General features: G+C 34.1%; 1 protein-coding gene and 1 long non-coding RNA gene across 3 annotated transcripts; both read left to right on the top strand.

Annotated features, from left to right (window-relative positions):
- The first annotated feature begins 6,886 nt into the window (after nt 1-6,886).
- On the top strand, nt 6,887-10,568 carry BAM4 (beta-amylase 4). Of its 2 annotated transcripts, none has more exons than XM_079052713.1 (10): nt 6,887-7,224; nt 7,986-8,114; nt 8,245-8,491; nt 8,602-8,822; nt 8,895-8,972; nt 9,058-9,217; nt 9,407-9,657; nt 9,886-9,955; nt 10,216-10,284; nt 10,348-10,568. In XM_079052713.1, the coding sequence occupies exons 1-10, from the start codon at nt 7,019-7,021 to the stop codon at nt 10,498-10,500; spliced, it is 1,584 nt and encodes a 527-aa protein (XP_078908839.1). In that variant the 5' UTR covers nt 6,887-7,018; the 3' UTR covers nt 10,501-10,568. The 2 variants fall into 2 exon arrangements, with proteins under 2 accessions (XP_078908839.1, XP_078908840.1); XM_079052714.1 differs by having other exon boundaries at nt 7,090-7,224; nt 7,973-8,114.
- Nucleotides 10,569-11,092: 524 nt separating this feature from the next.
- Nucleotides 11,093-12,478, top strand: LOC145116818 (uncharacterized). The gene is made up of 2 exons (XR_013712320.1): nt 11,093-12,036; nt 12,120-12,478. It is a non-coding gene; the product is annotated as an uncharacterized LOC145116818 (long non-coding RNA).
- The last annotated feature ends 1,357 nt before the right edge of the window (nt 12,479-13,835 follow it).

Raw genomic sequence — 13,835 nt, 5'->3', positions numbered from 1 at the left:
CACTTCTCACACTATCTGCTGCTAGTGAATGCTATGGCTACCCCCGCAGTCTTACAACACTTACCATACTAACTGATCGCTAGTGAATGCTACGGCTACCCCCGCAGTCTTACAACACTTCCATACCGGTCGAACACACACTCGACCTAACACACAACTGAACTTAATTCATGGCTAGAATCCCATCCTGTTTTTCCCCAAGTTCTGCTATCAAGCGCCGAGAAGACGCGATTCACATGCTGGGGAGCTTTACCGAACTCCCAACTCACACAACACTCAAACCAAGCAGCCACTTGGGTTGTCTTCCTTCCTGACAACGATGCGAAACTTATCCCATTTCCAAAACCGATCCTGCTTCTGCATTCCGGTTCGATTCTCCCCCACTTAGATTCAACTAAGTCTTCACAATACATGGAAATTTGAGAATTCCCAATCCTTCTTACTTCCAACGATCGATCTGATGACAATCAGACCTCACCAACTAGTACTCCTTACTAGCCGCCCCAAATAATCACACGCTTCTAATAACTAGATGAACACTTCCTAAATCCTAGTGAAACCGACAGTCCCTAATGCTTGGATGACCACACGTTCAAGTCCTGGAGACCAAAAGGTAGATGCTCCGACTAATACCTCGTCGACGAGTTACTTCCCTTGGCGCTTTAGTCCGTCAACCACTAACGGTTGCTAAAACCACTGAATCTTGACAAAGCTGAATAACCATCCTATGGAACCCTGTCCGCAGACCTCCCACATAATACCCTTCTTCCCAAGATGCTCTAAATAAGTTTCCCGCTCTCGGGCTCTAGAATCATTCTCTTCAGGGTTCGCACTCTGACTCCCTTACCAGCTTAAATATCCACAGCTGAACTGCAGCAGCTGAAGTAACCTCTGCCCTAAACCAGACTACAAACCACTCCCAAAACAGAGTCTACAATCCCATAAGTGTAATAGGCCGCACAGCCAATCCTTACCGCCTAATACAAGAGATCCAAGGCAAACCGACCTCACAAAATACTTATGCCACATCGACCCACCGACGCTTACCGGCGCTGAAATAATATCGCCAATCCCTGCAACCAACTGACTCGAGCTGGAATACAGCCTGATCCTGGGATCACAAGCCTGCTCACTCCTTCGAACTCGAAAAACTGAAAGGGCACAACCCTTGCCATAGATGATAAAATTCTAATCAATCACTCTACCTCCCCTCTTCTAATGAATCCCTGAACTCTAATCACCTACAATCCTTTGATAATAAATTTCTCCTGACACCTCCAATGGCCTAACAACTCATGAAACTCCGCAACACATAGATCAGACAGAACAGACAACTAACCCGAAATTACTGCTTATCCATATTCAACAATATTCCAAGACAAAATAAATACCGATCACGGACGATTTGACCACAATATTATTACATAATGAGGTTTTCCAGTTACATACCAGAGACTTCTTGCAATCCCGTTGCACATGCCCTCTCTCCCCGCACTTGTAGCACCTGAATTTGTGACAAGCAAATCTGTGGGTTCCCCCACACTTGCCACATACCTCCTGACCCTCCTGACTTCCAGTACTTAGGTTAACTGTCTCCAACTCTTCGTCCTCTGCTGAAAAGTCCCTCCTCCTCTTTCCTAGCTGTGACCCCACCACCGGCACTCCCCCAGTAGTCATCCCGGTAGCAACATCTCTCACAGATTGCAACGCTGCAACTTGCTCCTCGAACTTAGCGATCACCCTGGCGGTGACCCGGTCCACGACACCGAACAATTATTCTCGCAAAATCTGAGAAACCTCCACGGAAATCATCGCTCGTATCTGATCGACGGACAATATCGGCCCATCCTGGGCACTCGCTCCTGATCCTGATCTGGATCCCACCTCAAATCGATTCGCCATCACCATACTGAACATATACTAGGAAGATATCAGATAATCCGCATATACGACAGGGAACCTACTCCCAACCAAACCCTAGGGGTTGTGACTTCCTTGATACGCGTATGGGTCCTGTGCTTTCAGTAGTACGGGCCCATACTACCTTCCACACCTACCCATATTTGTCTCAAGTATCACCACAACACCCTACAATATACATATACATAGGGAGCGATAAATCCTCACTCCTAGAGGAATGCTAAATATCTCATAACTGGCCTCCCGGCCTCTCACTACCCTCTCATCCACCAACTGCCACACGACCCTCCATTGGTGCCAGTTAACTATTGCATGAATACAATCACATACCGCACGACTTAAACAATCTTAGACTAAAAGATTTAATCCCACAACGGTTAGACTCAGATAAGAGCTGCGCAGCAGGACCAAATCCCTTACCCTAAGACCATTTAACCCATGTAGCATGTGACTTAGAGTATTCACCCAATAGTTAGTTCACACGCGAAAGAGTCACAAACAATCAATTGAGGTACTCTACATAAGATAAGGCATCAAAGATCAGGCAATTCTATCATACGATTCCTGAGGATCCCTATCTTATTACTAGCATGTTGTTCTAACATATCACATAATATCAAATAACTCGTATGGTATTTTGGGGTCTACTTACTGGCTCCGGCTGATCGTACACCTCGCATCCTATTTTACTTATTTTGAAAACCATTTAAAAACCATTTTGAAAATCTTTCCTTGATTTGAGACTGGATTCACACGAGTGTTCCTCCAATTCACTCAAATCAAGGCTCTGATACCAACTTGTAACACCCATAAAATTCAAGCCAAATTTAAACTTTTCAAAAACACTTTAAATCAATAGTTATTACAACTTTGTTTCCAAAATAGTCTATATCAGAGTTTTCCCAGAAACCATAACAAAAGATGAGGAGCTGTACGATCACACATTTGCCTTGCCGCGATCCCCCGATGTACCTGAATAAATAAACTGAAACTGTAAGCCCGAAAGCTTAGTGAGTTCCCCCAAAATACCCATACTCACATCAATACACATAGAATCACAAACAGCATACTATGGGTCCAGTCAACCATCGGGTTGGAATACCCCAGGCCCACAACCAACAGGTTGGAATGCCAACATACTATTGGTCCAATCATCCTCGGGATGGAATACCCCAGGCCCACAACCAACAGGTTGGAATTCCCACATACTACGAGTCCAATCATCCTCGGGATGGAATACTCACGGCCCACAACCAACAGGTTGGAATGCCCAGGTCTATTGGCTTTCGCACAAAGTAGATAAGCCTCGACTGATGTATATCCTTGCTTCCCACGAGTTCCTAGCTTTAATTACTTGTGTTCCCCAAGTGTTCCTCACCAAGATCTCTCTTCAAATCTCTATCACACGAAAGAAACACACACACACGATTTAGGGTTTAAGGGTGCCAAGAAGCTGTAAAGAGGAGGCTAGGGAGGGCCAATGATCTTTTAAATAGGGTGCAAAACCCCGCGATTTAGGGTTTCATCTGCCAACTCCTACTCGTCGAGTCCCTTCTTGGACTCGGCGAGTAGATCACTAAAACACGCGGACCAACCCGCTGCTACTCAACGAGTAGGGCAGCCAACTCGTCGAGTAGACCTTGAAATCAATAAAATTCTCATATAAACCAATACCTGAAAATCGGGGCGTTACACGGACCATGATGATTCTCCTTCTCTAATCTACTAGTAACTTTATTTGTTCCTTTTATTAAAACGTTTTTTTATTTAATCGATTATATGTACTTCGTTTTGGGTAATCGATTTTGTGAACACCCTTTCAAAAATCGCTTATTGCAATCGTTTTGAACCTCGCTTTCTGAAATCGCATATTTCACTGTTTGAATCGAATTCTTTATAACTTATTTGAATTGATTCTGATTTTGCAATAATCGATTTTGTTCCTTTTTTGAATACGATTTCTTTGCACTTCTGTAATGATGACCCTTATCTCAAAACACTTTCATATATTTTTTTCTTGCCTTCATTTACGAACCGAACCAATAACTCACCGATGTTGGTTGATTGAAGACCATCAATCAACTATTTGTGCTAATAATTCCATTCAGGTACCCTCATCTCTTTTTTTTTCTTTCTTTGTTTGCACGTGCATATCATCGATAAGGTGTTGATTTCATTTATTCTGTGGGAAATTGTGGGAATAACATTTGTTTTCGTGATAAGTAAATAGAGTAAATTATCGTATTGATTGTTCATATGAATTTTATGTTGATGTTCATATGAATTTTATGTTTATGGTTATGAATTGGAATTTTATTCATTCATGATTCATAGAAAATGTGGTGATTTAGGGAGCGCCCTAAAAGTGTTTGATGAAATACCAAAGAGAAATATTACCGTATTGATCGCTCAACATGTCATAGCCTCAAATTTTATTCATGGTTAGTGATGGAATTTTTATCGAATGTTTATCGATTCTGCATATCATCTCCATTGTTCTACTGATTTATGCATTTTTTACTTGGATATTTTTCCAATAGAATGCATACGGTAACTGAATCTTGAATTCCAATTCTATCGGAATGGAATCACGAATTTCAATTCTGTTGGAATGGAATATGGATATTTTTTTATAGTTTTTATTTTCTTAGAAACCGAACACAGGAGGTATACCCTCCTGTGTAAGTCATTTACTTTGCAAACTTTATGAATTAAAATGAACCCTCATCTATGAAATTTTAATCAAATTGCTTTTCGATTTTGATTTTGGAACACAATCATCAGTTTTTTAACCAACAAATAAGTATATATGTTGATCATTCTATGTATCCTGCTATTTCAATTTCATAGTTTTTTTTCTATTTAGATTGTTAGGTTTTTTTAATGCATCTTAATGTCGATCATTCTGCTAGAATGGAATTTCGAATTCTAATTTTATCCGAATAGAATCTTGAATTCCTTGTCACCTTAATCAGTGAATTACCGTAACCAATTCTGTCAGAATAAAATTGGTTTTTTTATTCTTGTTATTGGTCTTGATTCTTATAGAATGACATCCTACATAATGAAACATTACATTCTTTCAGAATAATATACATTACAAGTTTACAGATGATTGTTAATGCTGGTTTGTAGAAATTATAGTTATATTCTATTTGAATGTATATCACATTCTATTAGAATTTATTGTTTTATTCTATTTAGTGCACTAAAAATTTAAATATTTTGAAAGTTGATTATGTTTTCCTTGTGAATTTAGGTTTTGAAGAGGTTGCCATTAATGTGGAAAATGAAGAAAAAATGGAGAACGATATTTGTATTCTAACATAATGTATTCTGTCAGAATTTATAAATTGTTTCTTAACAATAATATTCTTTCGGAATAGAGTAGTGTTTTTGTTAGATTTTGATGTTTTTTTTTCTTTTTTAACCATTTTTAGTTTTAATATGTAAGAATAAATATAATCGTTAAACCATTATTAGTCATAATTTTTTTAGAATGATTGTAATCATTGTTTCTAGTCTTTTTCTTTACTGATGAATGTAAAAAGTGATTCTTAAAGAATAAAATCCGTATTCTTTAGAAAATGTTATTGTTGATAATATGTTGTATAATTCTTTAAGCATGTTTAATATAAAAAATATATTGAATGAAACAATATTCTGCAAGAATAAAACCACAAATATATTTACTAGTTTATTATTGACTTTTTGTGACAGAATAAAATCGGTTATTATTAAAAGTAATATTAAAATTTAATTAGAATTAATTTAAAAAATTCAGATTTTTTAAAAATAAGGGAATTAATGATCCCTTAAAATCCGAAAATTTCCTTTTTTAAAATAGGTTAATTGACCAAAATACCCTTTTGCTGAAATTTGTGTGATTATATGATACATGCTACCCTATTGTAATATCATAGACCCTCAGATCATGATTGTTGATTATATTCATCCGATGGTCCAGATCTATGTATTCTGGCACACAATAGTTACTAGAAACTATATATATATATATATATATATATATATATATATATATATATATATATATATATATATATATATATATATATATATATATATATACTAGCAGGATACCCGTGCGATGCAACGACGACGATTTGTTTCATTCCAACAATTTGTTTACGTTCAAAAAATTGTTTCGTTTTCATGGTTGTCAAATCATTTACTTTTGGTGTACAGTTTCATTTGTCGATTGACGTTATTTGAGTTAAAAATAAAAATACGTTATTATTTTGTTTTAAAAGTACATGGTTTTTAGTTAAATATAAAATATATTATTGATTTGGCTTACAAATAAATGTACAATATTGTTGTGATATATTATTGATTTGGCTTACAAATAAATGTACAATATTGTTGTGATGAAAAAATATTTATTTCTAAATATTTAATATTTTATAATGATCTCATGAAAAAAAATATTATATTTAATATTTTATATATTTATTTCTAAATATTTTTTTTAATATTATCACCACTCTATAATAGTTATAAAAAATCTATAAATTATAAGAATAACAATTTACAAATACTACTTAAAAATAAAAATAAATTCAATTATACTTACTATTTTCGTATTCATTAATATAAATAATATTAAACAATAGTTAATTATAAAAATATCACTGAAAATAAAAAAACAAATTTAACATAATATAATTAACTTTAGTATTTAGCATAATATAATAAACATTTTAGTATAATACAGTGATTAAAATAATTATTTTATATAATTATAAGTAGAAATATATCATTTTATTATATGTATTTATAATGTTATGATAATGATATTTTTGAAGTTGTGCTAACATGTATAAAATATATATTCGTTTGGTATAGGTTATATCAAATAATAAAGTTTGAATACAAAATAAAAAGTAATAATAATCTAAGAACGGAGGATAAATTGGGACAACAACCGAGGTGTTTTTTTAATTATGGTTTTGGCAGCTTTTATTTTTTTTGTTGCAGGCGGCTAATATGAATATATTTGAAAGTAGCTCTTATTACACACGAGTAAAAGGGGAAATAGAGATTATCATCAGTGTGTCTCTCTCATCCCGTCGATGAGATGATCGATGGATCGATCGGGATGGCGTGCAAATGCAGCGTTGAAAGGAGAAGCGTAATATACTGTAATAATCTCAGAGATTTTTGTTTCGATAGGGAGAGGAGAAAATTCAATCGGAAGAATTTGCGAAACGTATCTACGATTCCGATTTTCAAACGGAGTTTTTCCAGATGGCGACCTGTTTCCGGCAAAAGTTGCATTTTAAGGTCAGTTTATCACTTTGCCTTTGATCGATCGAAACATCGATGTTTGTACTTCCATGGTAAAATCATTTTAGAGTGTGTCTTTGTACGACTGATGATTTGTTTCGGGGGTAAATTAATTGTAAACAACTGGTTTCTGCAGCTCACTCAAAGATTTAGAATCATCTTGCAGATAACTTTGTGTTCATATTCACACATGATTAAATGCCAATTAACAAAATGTGTAATCTAAAAAGATTTCATCGCAAAAAGAAACACACTTGTATAAAGTAGATCTCTGAAGACGTTTTTTTATTAACTTCTAAATATAGACTTCTTATTTGTTAATGTTTATTTGTTTCCTACAATCAAATTGCTTCTGGAAATAAGCGTGAGGTTTTGTTTAGTTGAATTCAGAATATGAAATACATGGGAATCATACGTCAAAATTAGAAATTTGGAGTACATGTTAGCTTACAAAAAATCTATCAAAGCTGCCTCTCTCTTACACAGCAAAAGAAGACATGCATGACATTCCAGAGTCTAAGAGAGTTCTGGTGTTGTAATGTTGAAACATTTGGTTTATTGGTAAAAGAAATATTGCAAAACTTATTGAAAAATCCATACAATGTTTAGGTCTTGTCCTACATCGCCTTCTTGTAAACTTTCACGTATACTTGAAGCAAATAAAAAAGTATTTTTGTTTGCATTGATGGTAATATGAAATATAATTGTTATGCTTTATTTTGCTACTAAAGCTAGCATCTGATAGATACACATTGCAGCATGGATGTTCGGGAGAAATCAAGATCCACATTGTTTGAGTCATCTAAACATAAGAGAGTTCCCCTCTATGTTATGATGCCAATTGACTCTTTCGGGATTGATACGTCTGGTGCTCCAAGAATCAGAAAGTAATTACCATACCTTTACTTACACATGAATGTATGTATATATATATATTATATATATATATATATATATATATATATATATACATACTTTTTTCGGTGGTGACAACTGACATGGGTCTGGTGGTTACAGAATGAAGGCCTTAACTATATCTCTAAAAGCACTCAAGTTGGCAGGTGTCCATGGAATAGCAGTTGAGGTTTGGTGGGGAATAGTAGAGCGGTTTTTCCCCCATGCATATAATTGGTCTCTGTATGAAGAACTTTTTAAATTGGTATCTGAAATGGGATTAAAGTTACAAGTTGCATTGTCCTTTCACTCGAATGTTCATTTATCTTCACGCGTACAAGGTGTGAGCCTTCCACAGTGGATCATAGAGGTCATACTTTTTGGTCTTTTTCCTATCACATATATATATATATATATATATATATATATATATATATATATATCATTAATTATTTATGGTTTTGTTGTTTTGGTTTTCAGATAGGTCGTGATAATAAGGACATATACTATCGAGACCAAAATGGGTTCCCTAATGCAGATTATCTAACATTAGGGGTAGACAATCTTCCTTTGTTTTCTGGACGTACTGCTGTTCAGTGTTATGAAGACTTCATCAGCAGTTTTGCAAGCAAATTTGATTCCTTGATGGGAACTATTATTGAAGAAGTCTGTGTTGGTCTTGGACCTTCTGGAGAACTTAGGTAAAAAAAAAATCTAGTATATGCCTTTTTGTTTGTTCTGTAAAATGATCTTCTTTTAAATTACAAATGCAGATATCCTGCTCATCCCTTTGAAGATGGTAGATGGCAATTTCCTGGGATTGGTGCATTTCAGTGTTATGACAAATACATGTAGAGTGGCTTAAGCTCCTATTATTTTATTTGCATACAAAATGTTTACTCGCATATAATGGTTTGGTTTTGTTCAAAATTTTAGGATGGAAGACTTGCGTTCAGTTGCTTGGCAAGAAGGGAAGCCTGATTGGGCAAATAAAGGACCTCCAAATGTTGGGGATTATAATAGTTTTCCAACTGATGTTCCTTTCTTTGAAGATGGAGACGGGAGCTTTCTATCTGACTATGGACATTTTTTTCTTGTAAGCCATTTAGTAGTAGTTCACTAATATTGCTATTATCCATAGTAGCAATTTGTTACATATTGCTATTGTCAATAGAGAAATGCAAGTTCATCACTATTATGGGTAAAGAAATGAAAGTAGGATGCTGTTATGGGTGAGTGTGAGTGGATGATAATATTGAGTTGACTTGTGTTTGGGTTGTTGTAGGAATGGTACAGCGATCGGTTGGTGCGTCATGCAGATGACATTCTTGGAGTGGCAGCAAATTTGTTGGGAAAGTATTCAGCAAAATCACAAGGGCTACGGATGGTGGCTAAAATTGGTTTACTGTATTGGTGGTATCAGACACTGTCTCATCCTGCTGAACTTACCGCCGGTTACTACAACACCGCTTTTAGGGACGGTTATGATTCACTCGCTTCAATCTTCTCCCGTCATGGAGCCGCCCTACAGATCTCGTAACCATTACAATCTTCCTACCAGTATCACCACTTTCTACTTTTAAATACCTATTCCTATTAGCCTATTATTATATATACCCAAATAAACTAGGATTCCAATGCTATAAATTAATACCCAAATAAACGAAACTACATTGCTATTTATTGCATTTAGCTATGGATATGTCCTTTTACAATGCTAATATATGCTTTTTTTTTCTTTAAAAAATAAAATAAAATTTGTAGGTGCTTTGAGATGTTGGACAATGAAACTCCCCAAGCCTGTTTGTGCAGTCCAGAAGGTTTGCTTCAGCAGGTACACCCCAAACCTTTTATTATTCATTTCCTTTTCCTTTCAGAAGCCATGACAAACAATATATTTACTCATCTTATCGACTGTCCTAAAAGTTTTCTTTCAAAAGTAAATATGTGAAATAGAGGTATTCTCCATACTTGCGATGCAATGATTTTGTGCTACTAAAATGCATACCATAATATATATATATATATATATATATATATATATATATATATATATATATATATATATGACTTATGATTACTACTATTTAACAGATAAAGAATGCCTCAAAGAAAAGGGTGGTGGAATTGACCGGTAGAAATGCACATGAACGGTTTGATGAGGTATTATGTATCTTAATGTTATTATTTTTTGCATCAATATATCTAACAAATTTCTGTTTGCAGGCTGGACTAAAGCAGATACATTCAAATTGTTATGATTCACAGGAAGAAACTGTGAGATCATTTACATATTTCAGAATGAACGATAAGATATTTAGGGTTGAAAACTGGAATAATTTTGTACCATTTGTGCAAAGGATGACCACTGATTTGTAGAATATCATTTTACTTACACTTTGAAGTTGGAACAAGACAATATAATTATATATATGCTACTGTTCATACTTCCTGTCTCCCCTGCAATTTTTTATATGCAGAGAAGACACTGCAATTTGTTGCAATAATCTGCAGCATTGTGTTTATATCTGTTTATATGCATTTAGTGTAACAAGAATGAATCTTTTATGGGATTTCATTTCTTACAGTATTTTATTTCAACGTCATGTGCTTTTCTGTGTTGATTCTTGTTTGCTAATTTTGATCCTTCGGACATGTTGAGAACAAGATATTAAGAAAATGTCATAATAGACATTCACAAACCCTTGAAAATGAACACTCTTGCAACAATCTCTCCCGAGTAAAAACGTACTCATTTTTATGATTTAACTGTTGGCTGTTCATTTTTTAACAGCAATTTTATATCAATTCATCACTGATTAGGTTTATACTTATGTATTGGTCATATATATATATATATATATATATATATATATATATATATATATATATATATATATATATATATATATATATATATATGGGGATAGGGAATATAAGGCTGTAATGTATGCATTAGTAGGGTGTTAGTTTCTTCTCTTCTTTTCTCTCCTTACTTTCTTTTCTCTTCTTTTCTTTGCTACAACTCGGGAGCAGGGTGTTAGTTACCCTTTATTTTCACGCCTCAAAATTCCTTCCTTCTTTCCCGCTCATCTTCTTTGGCTCGCTTAATATAAATCCCTGATTTTTTGTTTATGAATTTCGTTCCCTCCTTCCAGATCATCTGCATGACTCGATTAAAAAACTTATCTTTTAGTCTGTCTTCCTCTACTTATCTTCTGTTGCATCACGATCGTCTTCTTATCTAATACTGTGACAGGTAACTTCTCGATTCAATACTCCCTTCTTGTTTCTAGCTTCCTACGTAAACACTATTTTGAATCATGTTAGTGTAGCTCTTTGATACTTAACCTCTATTTTTTTTATTAATTGAACACAAACTTTACCAGGAAAGCTTAGAAATTGTTCGTCAATTCTCATAGAATATCATATTGATAATATTAGCATTTTCATTCCTGCACCCCATGTGTTTGAAAAAATGTCATATTGAACAATATTAATTTTCTTTTGCATGGATTTTTTTTTTCAAATAATTCAGTATCTGTATAAGTTGTATCATTAGTAAGCACATCACACAATATTCATGGTAACACATGCTAAACCTCCCTCCAACTCTCCATAAAACACAACATCAATATGTATTTAAGATTTGATGGGATAATAGTAGTAAAGGCCCTAATATGCCCCTAAAAGGTAATATATGTAGTCACTCACATTAAATTGTCGCATATATATAAACTAATTTGACTTTTGATGTTTTATATGATAAGCTTCCATAACACTTCAAATGATTGTTATACACAAGAATGCGGTTCATGGATCCAATCTTTCACGTTGCTGTACGTTTGTAAATAGATGTGAACGGATTAAGGGTTAATCATTGACATTTAAGAACTTATTCTTCCTTGTAACAATGTAAGTTTGAAGCATATTAGCTATGATGGCATCTTTATCAGTACTTATGCCTCTAAATGATACAGTTGTTGTTGATGGTACAGGAGTCGTGTGTTCGTACATAAGAGACGATGGAAGATAAGTGAGGAAAAAAGGCTATTGAGTTATGAGCATAATAGAGCTTAAGAGACGATGGAAGAGCTCAAACTCTTGGCACAACCAAAATGATTTGATGTAAATTTTGATAGATTTCAAGCAAAATCATCGTTTTGTCAAAGATATGATTTTGACTTATATCAACCAAAAATCTGTCATTTTCTTGTAATGTTAGTTAGTTAGTTCGATTTAGTTAGGTCAAATGTGTATACAATGTTCATCCTTGTACAAATAGTTCTAGTTTTAATGCCATTTCCAAAACTTTTTAAGTTTTTTTCTCATAATCAAAATGTTACTAGTTCACCAAGCCTATCTGAAACAATTTATTCAATACTTTATAAGTTTATTTTAAGCTTATAATCAAATTATTAGTAAGTATATTATATGCTGTAAAAAGGTGTTAAACTTGTTCATTTTAATTAACATGTTTTGGAATATGTGGGAATAGGTTCAAGGAGGGGAACTATGCATGGTACAACGTATATGATAAATTAATGATAGTATCTTTTTAAAATATATATCACAAAGAGCATATCTTAGTCGCATCCTACCAATGAAAAAAGTGTTGTAAAAAAGTGTAAATTAGTTTGAAACATAAGGGGTAGGGTCTGATTTCAGTCAATCTGGCACAGTTGATCGAGCATGGGTGGTGATTCAGTACTCCATCGGCATTTTAGAGCAAGAGTACACAAGGGATTAACCCTTTATCATAAAGTCTCAATGCATAAATAGACTAATAAAAGTCATTATGCATAAAGATTGAATTTTTCGTTTAAATAAACCAAAAAGAGGTTATTGACGGACACTGCTAAGAGATGCCTCACTAATGTTATGTACCCAAATGATTGAAATTCGACCTCATGGATGGGAAAATCAATAAGGAACTGAAGCAATCAGTAAGGAGGTAATTAAATGCAGGAAAGAAGACCAATGATTGTAATTCAATTTCATCAGAAAAAAGTTAACATTTAAAATTAGAAACGATGAAAAATCAACAAGATCTACATAAAACAATTTGATTGCATGGATCGATTGCAGATTAGTTAAGTGGACGATGATGACTACATATCATAGTGATGGAGAACAAAGATATCATGAATCTATTGCGGCTTGAAAGAATTGAGATTTGAGAACGACTATTGCAGGATTCTCGTAAGATGAGAAGCGATGTGTTGCATAGATGGAGAAGGGGAGCAGGCGAATGAGAAAAGAAAATTTGTCCAAACCCGGAAACAAATTAAGGGGGTGTTTGGATAAATAGTTTTTAGCTTATTAGCTTATTGCTTATTTGCTTATTGGGGTGAGAATAAGCATTTTTTTAAAATGTGTTTGGATTAGCTTATTGCTGTGAGAATAAGTAATAAGCAATAAGCATTTAAGTGTTTGACAAAATAAAACAGCTTATATGAGTAAAATGACCAATAAACAATAAGCAATAAACATTCTCCCCCTTGCTTATTAAAATCAGCTTATTTTGCTTATTCCTACCGCAATAAGCTGATTTTTAAAGACTCCTATCCAAACACTTAAATTTGCTTATTGCGGTGGGATTAAGCAATAAGCAATAAGCAGCCTATTTTTTCCCTATCCAAACACCCCCTAAATAAAATTCTCATTAGAACGCCGACGTATTTAAGGTTCTACACCTAAGACAACATACACAA

Source organism: Lactuca virosa, chromosome 5 (assembly GCF_052849685.1).
Source record: "Lactuca virosa cultivar CGN04683 chromosome 5, Lactuca_virosa_CGN04683_v6, whole genome shotgun sequence".
In the NCBI taxonomy this organism is placed as follows: domain Eukaryota; kingdom Viridiplantae; phylum Streptophyta; class Magnoliopsida; order Asterales; family Asteraceae; genus Lactuca; species Lactuca virosa.
Note: the sequence above shows the minus strand (reverse complement) of the source record. Positions and strands in the feature narration are given on the sequence as shown.

Bases quoted from the DNA above. Each gene is read 5' to 3' on its own strand.
- BAM4 (XM_079052713.1), top strand. From the start codon at position 7,019: ATGATCGATGGATCGATCGGGATGGCGTGCAAATGCAGCGTTGAAAGG. The intron at 8,973-9,057 runs GTAGAGTGGCTT...TCAAAATTTTAG, and splicing joins CAGTGTTATGACAAATACAT to GATGGAAGACTTGCGTTCAG. The intron at 9,218-9,406 runs GTAAGCCATTTA...GGGTTGTTGTAG, and splicing joins ACTATGGACATTTTTTTCTT to GAATGGTACAGCGATCGGTT.